General features: G+C 43.0%; 1 protein-coding gene across 1 annotated transcript; it reads right to left on the bottom strand.

The window, feature by feature from the left end:
- Positions 1-13,016: 13,016 nt before the first annotated feature.
- LOC143029639 (tRNA (guanine(37)-N(1))-methyltransferase-like) lies at positions 13,017-15,884 on the bottom strand. Its single transcript, XM_076192416.1, has one exon. The coding sequence runs from the start codon at positions 14,197-14,199 to the stop codon at positions 13,525-13,527; it is 675 nt and encodes a 224-aa protein (XP_076048531.1). The 5' UTR covers positions 14,200-15,884; the 3' UTR covers positions 13,017-13,524.
- Positions 15,885-15,920: the final 36 nt, after the last annotated feature.

Below are 15,920 nucleotides of genomic sequence, written 5' to 3' on the forward strand. Positions count from 1 at the left end.
GTACTTTAACATGCTAATGTGCTTTGCCCACCAGGACTTGTGGAGCTGTATCCATATATCATTAATAACAATACCAATAGGTCATGCCATGACACGTATTCCCCAACATACATGTAGGCAGCCTTTAGCAATCTTGCTGACCTTGCTTTTCTCAATCACAAAGCACCTGACTCAGACAATGCAAAATATCGCAACAAGCCATCACACCACTGTCTAGCAAGGAATGAACACGGGTTCCTAATGCCACCAGACAGGTCATTAACCTTTCCTTAATACCTACCAACCTACATAATTATAACTCCAATATATACATCATATATAATTACATCCACAAAAGATTTCCATTACTATACACCTAACACATACCGTATTGACCCTAAATGTATTTGCTAACTTACAACCACGCCAAAGGTGCCTAGATGGACCTTTGACCCTTTATAAGGAGGCAACTGTGCAAGCCAGACAGAGGAGCTAGGGGAGACGCTCTCCCTTATCTCACCAGGGGAGATCTTTCCCCTTTGGAGATTGTACTCTGAAGCTGTAAATATTTTACCAGATCTACCTCAATAAACCCTAGAAAACCGAACGATGTTTGCTTCACGAGCTGGCACTGCCTGCTATGTAACCCACTGTTAATGGTTACAGAGCATGTGTACTATATTGTAAGACAGGTTAATTTTGAACTCGGTCACAGTTACCATCTCTGTAGTTTAACACTAATGTGCTTCGCCACCAGGACTGTGGTGGAGCTTATGTTCTATATCATAAGTCAGTTTCATTTAGAACTTGGTCACGGTGACCACTACCTCAGTACTTTAACATGCTAAAGTTCTTTGCCCACCAGGACTGTGATTAGAGCTTATGTTCTTTATCTTAAGTCAGGTTCATTTTGAACTTACGATGACCCATCATATCAGTATTTTAATATACTAAAGTGCTCTCCCCACCAGAACTGTGATAAAGTTTTCATTGTATATTGTAAGTAAGGTTTATTTTGAACTTGGACATGGTGACCCATCTACTCACTAATATGCTTAAGTGTTTTGCCTACCAGAACTGTGGTGGAGCTTACATTCTATAAGATACTCGTAAGTCAGGTGTATTTTGATAGACTGGTGGTTGCAAAAATAAATGCGAGAATATATATATATAACACGCATTTACGTATATGCATATATATAATATAGATAATATACAGTATATAACATATGCATTTATATATATATATGCATATACGTTATATAATAATACGCATTGCTTAAATACGTATGTTGGTCTTGCAGGCCGAGCCCCTGTTGCACACACTACAAGGCATATCTACGACAAGTCTCCTAGATCTCCTCGACATATGCTAGCTAGCATCGCAGCAATGCATCGCGGCGTCAGTGCCAACTCACTCTGGCTGCACCCTGATGCATTGCTGCGATGCTAGCTAGCATCTGTCGAGGAGATCTAGGAGACTTGTCGTAGATATGCCTTGTAGAGTGTGCAACAGGCTTCTCCGACTTCCTCCTTTAACTCGCTTGCCTCTCGGACAGCTCGTTCTTTGGAGAGGAAAGGGGCCATATTCATCTTTTTCGCGAGTGCGTATATAGGCGAGAATGCTCCTAGCTGTTCGTATGGAGTGAAAGATTTTTTGAATTGCTCCACGAACTGTGTGTATGTCTGTGCTTTCTTAAAAGCGTCTGACCTAACTATGTCACTGGCTAGTGTGTTATGAAAGTCGATGCGGGATTTCAACACCGCGATCTTTGTTTTGTCGTCATGTACTTGTGTGCGTTGTATCTCTGAGTTAACGTCATCTAAGAGAGTGTGAATTGCAATGTTGGTCCCATTGAACTTCGGAAGAGTGTTGTCATGTTGGAGGAGTATTTGCACATTTGTTGCAGCACGTTGCATGGGTGCTTGAGAGAGTGATGGGTTTGTGTTTTGATTTGGCATGGACTGTGTGTCATTTTTGTCTGGTTGTGCCATTTTGGAACGAGTGTTGTAATGGTGTGAGACTTCGGGGTTTGAAAGGGTCATGCACACTTTCGCTCAGAAGATAAAAAAAAATCACTTCAATAAATTTTTAAGGCTTTGAAAAAAATATATAAAAAAAATCACTGGATAGCCTTCACTGGAACTCACTCATACAACAATTTTAGAGCTACCTAGCCCCAAGCAAATTAAGGTACCTACTTACGTGGTGACGGTTTGATGCGATGGTGAAAGATGGTCTCTGGAAGTGGTTTTCGGAGGAGACCGGAGAAGTGATGTGAATCTGAAAGAATGTAAGAAGTAAGAAATAGGGGAAAATGGAGTGGGGGGGGTAGTTCATTTTCTTTTGTTTTCAGTTTTTCTGCAGGCAGAAAAAGTGGACGATACTTCCTTGATGAAGGAGCGATGGTGCTGGGTGCGACCGTGGCGGAGCTGTCTCGTCAACTCGATGGGGTGGCGAAGATGTTAGGCTCGTGTTGGCGACGCGTGGTGGAGAACCGCTGGAAGGGATCACGTCGATTAAGGCGTAGACAGAAGTGTGGACGTCCCTGAAGAACCGGCGAGTCTCAAAGAATTTAAAATGGTTTTTCGGTGTCGCTTGGGTTGATTGTAGCTGCTTCAGACCTGGCTGATCTTCCTTGCTGGGTAGGGGGCACAGCGAATCTCTGAAATTGTCTTGGTAGCTGCTTCAGACCTGGCTGATCTTCCTCGCTGGGTAGGGGGCACAGCGAATCTCTGAAATTCTCTTGGTAGCTGCTTCCACTTGTTGGTTTCAGATATGTTGATTATCCCGTCGCTGCCGACCAGTTATGTTGGTCTTGCAATAAGGCCCAACATAGGAGGGTTCGTTTCAATAATGATCTGGTAGTGTGGTGAAGGTTTGGCGGTCTTTGTGGAGGTCGAACGAAACACGTGGAGCCTGTGCTTAGCCTTTGGTCTTTTTCTCTTTATTTGTGAGAAGTATGGGTTTATATACAAGGTGCCGGCTAGGTTGCCGATGAGAACATCAGAACATAGGTGCTGGTTTTTCCGGCAAGGGCGGAAAGATAACATCTTAAAATCTAGCTGACTTTGAGAACAAGGTAAAAATACAGGAGGAGAATTAATATACATTGTACAGAGGTTTCCCAGAGGGAAACCTGCATGAATATTTAAATATCCTTTCATGGCAATATCTTCCTGGCTGTTCGCATTGGCACTCGAAGAACAGATGTGCCGTTGGAGTCTCGACGCTAAGCCTGCGAACTTAACCGCAAGACTGACCATAGGCCAACCTTTTCGTGTGAACGCGGCGTCAGTGCCAACTCACTCTGGCTGCACCCCGATGCATTGCTGCGATGCTAGCTAGCATCTGTCGAGGAGATCTAGGAGACTTGTCGTAGATATGCCTTGTAGAGTGTGCAACACGTATGTGTAAATGCGTATATACGAATATACGCAAATACACCATATATATATATATATAATGTATATAACATATGCCGTATATATAATTTATATAATATAGATAACATATAACACGCCATATATATGGCGTAAATGCTTATAATTGTATATGGTGTATATTATACATATGGTATACGCGTATAATTATACGTATATACGCATTTGCGTATATATATATTACATATATGGCGTATATTATATATATATATAGATATGGCGTATATGCTTATATTTGTATGTGTATAATTGTATATTATATATATTATACATGACGAATATTATACATATGGCATATATTATACATGGTGTATATTATACATATGGTGTATATTATATATGTGGTGTATATGCGTATAATTGTATATGTGTACAGTATACACATTTACGTATATACGCATTTACGCCATATAATATATATATATATGTATAACATACACCATATATATATATATATATATGTATATGTATATATACAGGTAAACGTCGACTTACGATGGCATTAGGTTTCGATAGAGCCATCGTAAGACGATTTCATCGTAAGTCGATCCCCAATTTGTGTATCACTGTTCCGTGGTCACTGTACCTAGCCTACCTGTATATTAACCACCAGAGATACTGAATATAGCCTATTAAACATGTACAGTAGTTTATTTAATTATTTTTATCCTTTTTACCATATTCAAACACTATAATATGTATTTTCAGTACGGAACTTAAATCTCGCGGGCAGCAGCCAATGCCAGCCGTACGACGTGACGTAATAATACTCGCATCATAAAATATAGTCACCGCTTATATCGATCGTTCTCTCTTTCACCCGCGAATTTTGAAAACCACAGAGAATGGGATTCAAGGCACATTTGAGAGAATGTAAAAACACAGGGGCGACTACAATAAATATAATCAAGACGCCGATATGGCAGCGTCGCGAATCCACTTGCTCCTCATGACGTCTACGTGTGCGGCACCGTATGGAGGCGGATCAATTATCATGTCGTCGTCGTCGTCGTCGTCATCGTAAAGTCGAACAATCGTAAGTCGCGGCCATCGTAAGTCGACGTTTACCTGTATATATAATATATATATATAATATATGCATATACAGTATGCATTTATGTCAGTGGCGGATCCAGGATAAAAATTCGGGGAGGGCTAACCTGAATTCCTTCCTCTGAGTAGTCTGATGTATCAGAAGTCTGAGGTATACTTAACTTATAATGTTTTTCAGATTTTTCTGTATTTTAGACTTATATAATAGAATGTATATTCGTTTTATATTGTTACACGCTTGTGCTAGTCAGTTATAAGGCACTGGCACGCGTATACTCTCGCATAGAGAGAAATTATCGCAGGATCCGTGTGTAATGTTAGTGCACATGGACTCATGGAAGTAAAAAATAAAAGTAGCTTTAAAAAACAGAAATACAAACAAAAACGTTTATGAACTTCTGAACCTGTTAATAAAAGTATCTAAATTACATTAATAACATGCAGCATTGTTCATGGGATCTCACACGAACATCAACCTCCTGTTTTTTTTGGCAAATACATTGATTACACTGTCTATTTCAATATTGATTTCATTGTGAACGCTGAGTAGCGCCAGGCCGTTGAGGCGATCTTGACCCATAGTATTCCTTAGGTAGGTCTTCAGTCGCTTCAGGGTTGAAAATGAATGCTCGGCCTCTGCGTTCGAGACTGGGAGCGTGATCAAAACTCGGAGGAGCTTGGCCAGGTTCGGATACATTCGGGTCTGGGCAAGGGCATCTCCAATGGATTCGAACTTCATTGTTGTTGAATACCAGCGCTCTGCTTCCGCCTTCATGAGGCTCAAGGTCTCGATGTCAGCCTCATAAACCTTTGCCGCTTCCAGTACAACAGCAACATCTCCGTCAGTGCTGCTGAGCAGATTCTTGATCTTGAAGCCAACAGAAATAGTATCATTCCCAAATCGGGTCTGCAGCTCAGTCAATACATGGTCGAGGAATGGGACATATACAGATCTTCGGTAATACTCCTCAGCTGTCTGGAAAGGTAAATTCGCTCGCTGCATTTGGCGCTTGCAAACTCGAGGTACAGGAATGGTGTCATGTGATGAACTGATCTGGAGGAGCCCCTCTGCCTTCTTGAAGATGTCCCGGAAGCTGGTCAGTGCACCTTCCCGGGTCTTGTTTAGATGCGTCACCACATCATCAATCGTAGCGTATGCTGAGACTAGATCGACCATAGGGGATTGCAGGGCTCAGCTCGGCTCCACAGTGTGAGCTAGCACAGACTCAGCAACGGCGAGACCAATCAGAAAGCGGTGTGTGTGTGTGTAATTTGGGAGTTTTAGGCTCCCACGGGCTTTGGTTGTGAGCCCGTTTGGTGGGTGATTGGACTTATGAGTGTGTGTGGGCCCAACCACACACACTCATACATTCACAAGATGTGCATACGTATGCACATCTCGGTGAATGCACCCTTCCCAACGTGAACTGTATACGATGTTTAGTAGTGAGTAGCAGTGTTGTAATTAATTATAAGAAAAAGGGGGGGTGATTCAATGTATGAGTGGTCATGGTTTGGCCACGCCCACCCATACATTTACCGGATGTGCATGCCTATGTGAAATACGCATGCACCACCACCATACACCAGGTAGGGCGATGCCCTGTCAGCGATGATGCCTCACGAAGTCCCTCCACAAGTCCCTATCAGCATACAGCTGCACACTCTCCACCTCTTCCATAGTTTTTCCTCTTGACTCTATGGCTTGTCTGATACTGTCTCTCCATCTCTTCCTGGGTCTTCCTGTTGGACGCTTTCCTTGTGGCTGCCACTGGTAGTATTTTAATGGGTACTGATGCTCATTCATCCTCATGACGTGGCCAAACCATCTTAATTGGCTTTTCTCTACATATTCTAATATTGGCTCTATTTCCAGCTCTCTTCTTATTTCTTCATTTCTTATTCTGTCACACCTTGTTACACCTTTTATTATTCGCAGTACTCTCATCTCTGCTGCTTGTATCTTACTTTTCAGCCTTTCTGTCAATGTCCATGTTTCTGACCCATATGTTAGAACTGGTCTTAAAATATTTTTGTAAATTGTTATCTTAACCTGCTTGGGTATAAGTTTTTCTTGCATCAATGGATATAGCGTTCTTAAATTATTTGTATGGCACTGTATTCTATTTAATATTTCTTTTTCCATTTGACACCTTTCATCTATCTTTACTCCTAGGTATTTAAATTCTTCAACTAATTTCAGTTTATCGCCTTCCAACCATATTTCTATCTCTTCTTTTTGCCTTGCGACCATCATTACTTCTGTTTTATTTGTGTTTATTTTCATTTTCACTCTTTTCAATGCACTGTTCCAAGCAGTTGATGCATTTTGAAGTTCAATGGGGTTGTTTGCAACCAGTGCAATATCATCTGCGTATGCCAATGTAATAACTTCCTCTCCAGATCTCAAATTTTTCATATATTTGTCCATTAAAAGTACAAAAAGCAATGGGGATATAACCCCACCTTGTCTTACTCCAGAATTTACATCAAACCAGTTATCCTTGCAAGTTTGTGTTCTTACAGCGCTGGTACATTTACTATATAGACTTTTGATTGCTCTAACAAGTAATCTATCTACACCATACAGTTCTCGACAAAAGTTCGCGGCGCCTCAGCGAATCTAAACAAAAATGCACAAAAATGTAATTAATCATTATATTTATTGGATTTTTACTCACCTAATACTTGGTTGGGAGTCCTTTGCGCTTTAACACAGCCTCAAGACGACATGGAAGTGAAGCAGCTAGGTTGTGGAGGGTTGTAGGCTCAAAATTATCCCAGATTTCCTGAATGGCTGCCTCGAGCTTGGGTATAGAGCTGACGTCTTTGCCTTGTAACCTCTTCTTTATAATGTGCCACAAATTTTCAATTGGGTTCAAATCAGGGCTATTACCTGGCCAGTCCTTTATTAAGTTCACTTCACAGTCGTTGAGCCAAGTAGTGATGGATTTAGCTGTGTGGCAGGGGGCACCGTCCTGCTGAATAACTGGCAAAAATACATTGATGTTATTCTTGTGGATAAAGTTGAGACAAAAGTTCGCAGCGCCTATACAGTGTAAACAAACCCTCAAACTATACGCCGCTGCCAGACAACACCACTCAGTTGCCACGTGGCTGTCATTGTGAGAGAGTGTCTGCAGTACATTTTTTTTTGGTAGCTCCAATCCTGTGACCTTACCATTGCCTGTGACCTTACCATGGCCGATGCAGCTTATAGAAGCAAGCAGTTAATAGCCCAGATCATTGCTCTACGTGAATCAGGCAAGAAAATGAAGGAAATAAGTGAACAGTTAGGCTGTGCAAAGTCTACAGTGAGGAAGTGGTGTGCACGTGCAAGAGATTTGCCAGATGATATTTTGCCTGCTCACAAACCACGCTCAGGACGCCCTAGAAAGACTTCTACAAGGGCAGATACCATCATAAAACGAACTCTAGAGGCATCTCCTCGTAAGACAGCAAGGGTAGTGAAGGAACAGAACCCTGAGGTGTTTGGTGAGGTGTCTGTGAGGACTGTCACGAAGGGTGCATGAGCTTGGGTACGTGAGTCACCAGCCTGTTGCTAAGCCACTTGTCACCAAGAAGCAGAAAGCCAGAAGGATTGAATTTGCCAAAAAATACTCTCACTGGACTGAGGATGACTGGCTTGACGTTTTGTGGTCTGACGAGGCCACCTTCAGTGTCACCTGTAACCGTGGTGCAAAGGTGTACCGGCGACATGGAAGTGACCCGTTTGACCCTCGGTACGTCAAGGGTACTGTAAAATTCCCTGATACTTTAATGGTGTGGGGCTGTTTCAGCGGCAAGGGCTTGGGGTCATTAGTAGTGTTACCCAAGAACTTAAAAGTGAACCAAAACGTGTACTTGGAGCTTCTGTGTGAAAATTTACCTGAATCATTTGAAAAAACAGGTGCCACAGTTTTTCAGCAGGACGGTGCCCCCTGCCACACAGCTAAATCCATCACTACTTGGCTCAACGACTGTGAAGTGAACTTTGTAAAGGACTGGCCAGGTAATAGCCCTGATTTGAACCCAATTGAAAATTTGTGGCACATTATAAAGAAGAGGTTACAAGGCAAAGACGTCAGCTCTATACCCAAGCTCGAGGCAGCCATTCAGGAAATCTGGGATAATTTTGAGCCTACAACCCTCCACAACCTAGCTGCTTCACTTCCACGTCGTCTTGAGGCTGTGTTAAAGCGCAAAGGACTCCCAACCAAGTATTAGGTGAGTAAAAATCCAATAAATATAATGATTAATTACATTTTTGTGCATTTTTGTTTAGATTCGCTGAGGCGCCGCGAACTTTTGTCGAGCACTGTATATAGGGTCTTCCAATGTATCCCACATCTCAGTGAATTCACCCTTCCTGACATAAACGGAGTAGTGCAATAACATGAAATAATTAAAGGGGGGGCTGACACTCCACCAGCCGACGCAGTTCATAATCGCTAAGGTGGCGGCATAGGCGACGCACAAGACCCTCAGATGTTGTCGGAGGCCCTCTCCTCAGAAAAGCAGTTGCGGGGCAATGCTTGAGGTAGTGCTTGAGGGTGGCTTCGGGGTGGCTGCATCTTCTCTCTTCAGGTGTTGCGTTACTTTTAATTTGCCAGAAACAATGGTCCTCCAGTTGCAGACGGAAGAGCAGAGTTTCCACTTTTCTAGGTGTGGAGCGAGGAAGTACAAGGGGCTCATAGTCTGTGACTGCCCTGTACCACCTCGCCCTCTCTGACACCTCTGCCTCCAGTCTGTGCTGAAGGAACCATTGTACCTGGTTAAGAGCCCTGGTGCGTAGGCGCAACTGATTTCTGCTGAGAGGGACGACAACATCGACTTCGGGTCTTTGGCATGCCACTTCAGCTGCGGCGTCGGCTAGCTCGTTACCTGGGACACCTACGTGGCTTGGCACCCAGTTGAGCGTAACACTCCTGCCTTGCTGATGCAGCTTCAGCAGGAGTGCTAGGATGGAGGTCAGTAGGCGTACATTGTCGCTGGGCTGTATCGATTCCAAGCTGCCTAGCAGAGACTGAATCCGTGTGGATCACCACAGGACCAGCTCGAGATATTAGAGCATGCTCTAACACTCCTTGGACCGCTATGGCCTCAGCTTGGAGAGTGGACGCATGATCAGATACTCTCCTGCCGTAGGTCAAATCATCCGTCACGAAAGCAGCCCCCACACTACGAGGCCTGTTGGGGTCTACGGAGCCATCCGTGTAATAGACCGCCATTCCAGGTTCCGACAGTGCGTGGATGCCATGTAGGGCCAGCGCTCGTACTCTTTCCTGATCACATAACTTCTTACTGGGAAGCTTTGTGACAACGAAGGTTGCAGGTATCGACAGCCATGGTGGTGGGGGCTTGAACTCTGGGTGTGGAGAGTCCCTACCCTTCTCAAGGAGAGTGCTGGTGAGCCTGAAGGAGTCCAGGATCCCAGCCGCCTGTGATAACCAGGTATTGGAGTGGATAAGAGTATCCACCCATCCCAGAGTTGTCACAAGGCTTTGACTCAGCTCAGTTATCCTGGGGCTCGGGACTATCTTGGTAAGAAAGTCGACCTCCAGCCTTCTGACCCGTGATGTTAATGAAGGCAATGAAGCCTCCATTTGGAGGTTAACGATCTTAGTCCAAGGTTGAGCTCCCAGGATAATCCTTGCTGCAGCATTTTGGCAAGGCTCCAGGTCTTCAAGCTTGGCAGTCGCCACATTTATGAGAGCTGGGGCGGCGTAGTCCACCAAACTGCGGACTGCGTGCACATAGAATGTGCGAAGGACCCGATGTGTGGCACCAAGTGCCTTCCCCGTCATTGCTCTCATAACTGTAGTTCTTGCCTTCAGTCTCTCCTTGAGATAGGTTAGTTCCTTCTGAAAGGTGAGCCTCTCATCAATCTAGACCCCCAGGTTCTGATACTGGTAAACCCAGTCCAGCCTAAGGTCCTGGATGGTGAGGTGCTTCCCTTCTTTCCAGAGTCTCAATGCCATGGCCTTCGATTTTGTAGGGGAGATCTTTAACCTCAACCTGCAACATTCCGTCGCCACAGTGCTTAAACAGTGCTGAGCCCTGTTGAAGCACTGCCGTTTCCCAGTAATTATGAGTGCAATGTCATCTGCATAGTAGATGATCTTGCACCCATATGGTAGAGGTAGTTCCAGAATGTTGGAGACAAGCACATTGAACAGAGTGGGGCTGAGGACCCCCCCCTGTGGAGTGCCATTCTCCAGCATTCTGGCCTCTGATATATGACCCTGAAAGCGTACTTTCGCAGACCGGTGACTGAGATAGTCAGCAATCCAAGAAAGCAGCTTGCCTTTTACACCCTTGCGAGCAAGGGTGTCTAATATCACAAGTGGACTGGCCAGCTCAAACGCCTTTTCCAAATCCAAAAAGACCACGATGGACGGTGTGCCACTGACAGCATTGAGGAGTGTTGCTATACTGTTTGCTGTGCCAGTGCCCTTGCAGTAAGCATGGATATGCTCATGCATTGGGCCCAGTTTCCACAGCAGCCTGTTTAGCACCATCCTCTCCGCTGTCTTCCCCATGCAGCTTGTCAGGCTGATGTGGCGATAGGCACTAGGTTCCTTTGGCGGCTCTCGGATTGCTATTAGTAGTAGTCCCGCCGTCACATCCGAGTTGCTCTCGTTCTCCAGAAAGACGGCAATAACTGGCAGGAATTCCATAAACACAATGACTGAGTCGTGTCGCTCAACCCATCTAGTGGCGCAGAGGCTGACCAGCTTCTTCCGCTTCGTGGATGTGTGATCTTTTACGAGCTCGGTAAACCTCATCGAGCGCATGTTTGAGGAATAGATGTAGTTATACACCTCGCTGGGAGTCTGGAGAGCGAGCTTTACCTCCTTGGTGTCACAGGCCTTGGTCAAGACGAGGTTGAGTCGATGACTGAAACAATGAATCGTCTTTGCGAGCGGGTATTCTCGCACTACCACAGCTGCACACCCGCGAAATTTTCCCATCATGGCACTGGCACCATCAAAACAGAGGCCATGGCAGTTGCCCATGTTGAGGCCGACACTCTTTACTGTGCTAAGCAGGAGGCGAGCCAGGCCTTCCCCAGTCAGATCCTTGGCGTGAACAAAGCCAAGGAAGTCCTCCCTTAGCTGACCTCCGCTGAAGTGACGGACGCAAATGATGGCCTGTTCTTTCCCTGAAACGTCGGTCGTCTCGTCCATCATGATGGCGAAGACTCCAGAAACTGATGATACCACCTTCTCTTGCACCAATCGCCCTGCAAACAAGGATATTTAACCCCCGGACCTGGCAAAACATCAGAAAGTACTAAAATCGATTAAATGACATCCTTACAATGATTCATGGAAGAACAAATTTGGGGGGGGGGCTTCAGCCTTCTCAGCCCCCTGGATCCGCGCCTGACAGCTGGCACATTTAATGGACAACACTTGCCAATGGAAATTTTCCAAGTCTGACATTTAGTGTTATGCACGAGCAAGCAAGCAAGCTGGGCAGGATGAACCGCCAATGTGTATTTTAACATGAATTGGTGGCAAGCAGCTATCTTGTCCTGTAAAAAAGCACTTTTCTATGTGCAAGCAGCTAAAGTCAGGCTGTCCCATTAGGCGAGTCCTCTGGCCAGTGGGTGAAGCAGTCGACTTGTGGCAATAGTACTGGGTGTGTGGCTGATGGGTGTCAGTTGCCATGGTCAACCACTCAATCCATTATCTCGCACTTTCTTGTTCTTTCTCGCTCACACCTTTTTGATCTTTGTCGGAATTTTTGAACATTTTGCATCTTTGTTGGATGTTTTGGATCTTTGTCGCTCCTTTTGGATCTTTGTCGGAAGTTTTGGATCTTTGTCGCACCTTTTGGATCTTTATCGGACGTTTTGGATCTTTGTCGGACGTTTTGGATCTTTGTCGCTGCTTTTGGATCCTTGTCGGACATTTTGGATCTTTGTTGGATGTTTTGGACCTTTGTTGGACGTTTTGGATTTTTGTCGGACGTTTTGGATCTTTGTCGGACGTTTTGGATCTTTGTCATTGCTTTTGGATCTTTGTTGCTCCTTTTGGAACTTTGTCGCTCCTTTTGGATCTTTGTCGCTCCTTTTGGATCTTTGTCGCTCCTTTTGGATCTTTGTCGCTCCTTTTGGATCTGTGTCGCTCTTTCTCGCTCTTTCTCACTTTCACTCTGTTAGTTCTGTGATATTGTAATTCTTCTTTCACTTTTAGCTTTCTTCACTTTCTTTTCATCATTGTATTGTAAGTTACTCATCTGTAGACCCCATGCCTCTTTCGTCCTTCTTAGTCAAGTATGTAGGATTCAATATAGGGTGAATTAAACATATTTTTCCTTTTCTTTTCTTCCAAATAATATTTCACTTCTACAACTGGTTTGTAGTAATTACAATCATTAATTAGCTGTGTTTGCGGTGTTTTTGGTGCTGCAGTTTAGTGCGTGCAATCACTATGCCACCCAAAAACCACTCAAAATCAACAGATTATTCACGTATACAGACACCGTTACCCCCCTTTTAGTCCGTTAATGAGTGGTAGTACTGTATACAGGAAAAGAGCAATACTTGTTGGATTCCATCTATTCTCTAAATGTACAGTTCCAACTTAATCTAGATCCTTTATTTCCAATTATCATCTGGGATCCTTGTACACCCACCAAGCCAAGTCTGCTTTGACGTCACTATTTAATTCATACAATAACTTTGAATATTACAAATAAGTGCCACCCTTTAAGGGCGTGACTTTACCTCTGTACACTAATAATTTCTCTCCTCCACCCTTTTCTCCAATCAGAAAGGCTGTTATACTGCTTATGCAAGCACTCTTGCCACGAAGTGAAAATGGCTTAGCGTTTACATTTCACAACATACGTTTGGTCAAGTTATTTTTATCTGTAAAATATATCAAGATTAATATTCAATTGACATATTATTAAAATATTCCCTGTACTCTTCTAGTTGATTAAAATTGATACATAGGGTATCACAGCAGTTATCTTCATCGAAATGTAACCTAACCTTCATATCATCTAAATGGTCTATCAATTCTTCCCTAGTTTTTAAGTGTAAGATCTTGTATCTATTTCCACCGGCAATATCAAACTTTCAACTTTCTTTATGCATTTAGGAATATCTTCTTCACTGATGAGATCAACAAATGATGGGAGGAATTCTACTGCCATAGCAGGCAAGTTCATGGTGATGTGTATGTTATCATTGAAATCCCGGTCATTCCATACTTGTAATAAGTCCTCTTTTAACTGGGTTCTAATGAATTCTTTTCCATCTACATTGTGACACAAAACTCTATCATTGACCTTGTTGATTTTGCAATTTGTGTTCAGCCATTTAAATGAATCTGGGTTGAGGTCATTAGCAACAACTCTACACTTTTTCCTAGCTGCTGGGATTGTAAAGGGCCCTACACCTGCCATTACATCGTATAACACATCACCATCTTTTAATTTGTTCACTATCCTTTCATGTTCTGTACTTAACCGTGGATTCCAATACATTTTAGCAAAATCAAACTGGAATGTCCTCCCATTTTCTTTTACAGTTGCAACTGTATCTCCTTTCCCTGCCACAACTTCCATGCTGAAATTACGGAAAGTGTTATCAATTACATTGGTCTTATTGACAACCATAGTGATACCAGGAACCTTGTCCAACATAACCTGACCAATAAGGAATCTGAAAAGTAGCAAATGATCCCTAAGGTTGAGGTGAATCATGTGCCCAATTCTAGAGTAGCTTGTGGCTCCCTCTTGATCTTCAGGCAAAACAGCGGTTAAATTAGTGTACTAGTGTATTAGTTTACTAGTGTATTAGTACTAGTACTATTACAATAGTACATTATTACTGGTACTCTAGTACATTATTGAGTACACTAGTACTAGTATAACTATTACTTTAGTACTAGTACATTAATTCACTAGTAATACTACATCTATATATTCATGTGCTAATAATAATTTTTCTACATCCTCAAGACTTTCTTTTCAAACTGAAAACCACATTTCTATAGGGATTACTGTAGAACACCTGACTTCTGATCTATTTTCTTTGATGCCACACACCTTTTTCCTTCTAACATCCTTGGATTATCCTTCTCTAGTAAACTCAACTGGAAAAATATTTACTGTAACTATTGCTACAGCAGCTTCACTGAAATTAGGTGTTCTTTAAAGCTTCCAGAATTTGAACTTGAATTTATTAGCTGATCCTATATAGCAGACTTGTAAATTTTGGATGGAGTGTGCTCCTCATGTTTGAAGCAACTCCTTTCACTCAAGCCTCCAGAACATTCTAAAGCCATCTGCCAAATCACTTTTTCCCCTTTAAAGAACTTGATTCAGCTTATTGCTTGTTTATCACTTCTACTGCTATTTTCAAGGATGATACTCTTCAGAACTGTGTCTCCTCTTGAGACCATATAATAACAGGAAAGCAAATTATCACTAATTTATTAGCATGTCAGGCTGATGACAGGAAAAATAGTACATAATAGAAGGTGCTGATCCTTGTGCAGGGCACTAGAATGACAGGATTGTATGAAAGGAGTACAACAAAACTTACAAGAAAACTACAGTGAAGAAGTTTATTAAGAATATTACCCTCAGATCTCTTTAGGAAGGGCTGTGGCTGGACACACTGAAGTTCAGGAGCTGCGAGACCATTCTCATCCTGATGGTTGTGCTGTGAAGAGGGTTGAAGGAGATGGAGCTACAGGAAGAACTTGTGATCATGGCAGAGTTAGAAGGCTGCAGGCAGATTGTAAGAGGCCAGGATAGATGTGATGTTTGTAGTTGTTGCTTGTGAGGTGTAACTATGGACTTTGTGGGTTCTACCTTCAATTGGTATTTACTAGTAGTTACCTACTGATGTATGTATACCTAGAGGTAAGTAGTTACTACTTCAAGCTTGTAGTGTGGATGTGTCATGTGATGTCAGGGTGAGATGGAATACTGTACCTTTTCTCCTCAGGTGCACATATTGGTATGTCATGAATAAGTTCATGAAAGTTCAGAGTTGTGTGGAACTTCGTTGGGTGTTTCTGGCAGATGTGACAGATGCATAGTGTATATTTACCCAATTATAGTACAGTGAGACCTCTCATCAACGGACGTTAATTAGCTGTGTTTGCGGTGTTTTTGGTGCTGCAGTTTAGTGCGTGCAATCACTATGCCACCCAAAAACCACTCAAAATCAACAGATTATTCACATATACAGACACCGTTACCCCCCTTTTAGTCCGTTAATGAGTGGTAGTACTGTATACAGGAAAAGAGCAATACTTGTTGGATTCCATCTATTCTCTAAATGTACAGTTCCAACTTAATCTAGATCCTTTATTTCCAATTATCATGTTTAGACTTGAACCCTTCTTTGAACTTGGGCTCTATCACCTTCTTAGTTATTCCACATATATATGCATCTATATGGAAAACTATTT

The sequence above is a fragment of the Oratosquilla oratoria genome, chromosome 11 (genome assembly GCF_046742065.1).
Source record: "Oratosquilla oratoria isolate Oo_2021 chromosome 11, ASM4674206v1, whole genome shotgun sequence".
NCBI lineage: Eukaryota > Metazoa > Arthropoda > Malacostraca > Stomatopoda > Squillidae > Oratosquilla > Oratosquilla oratoria.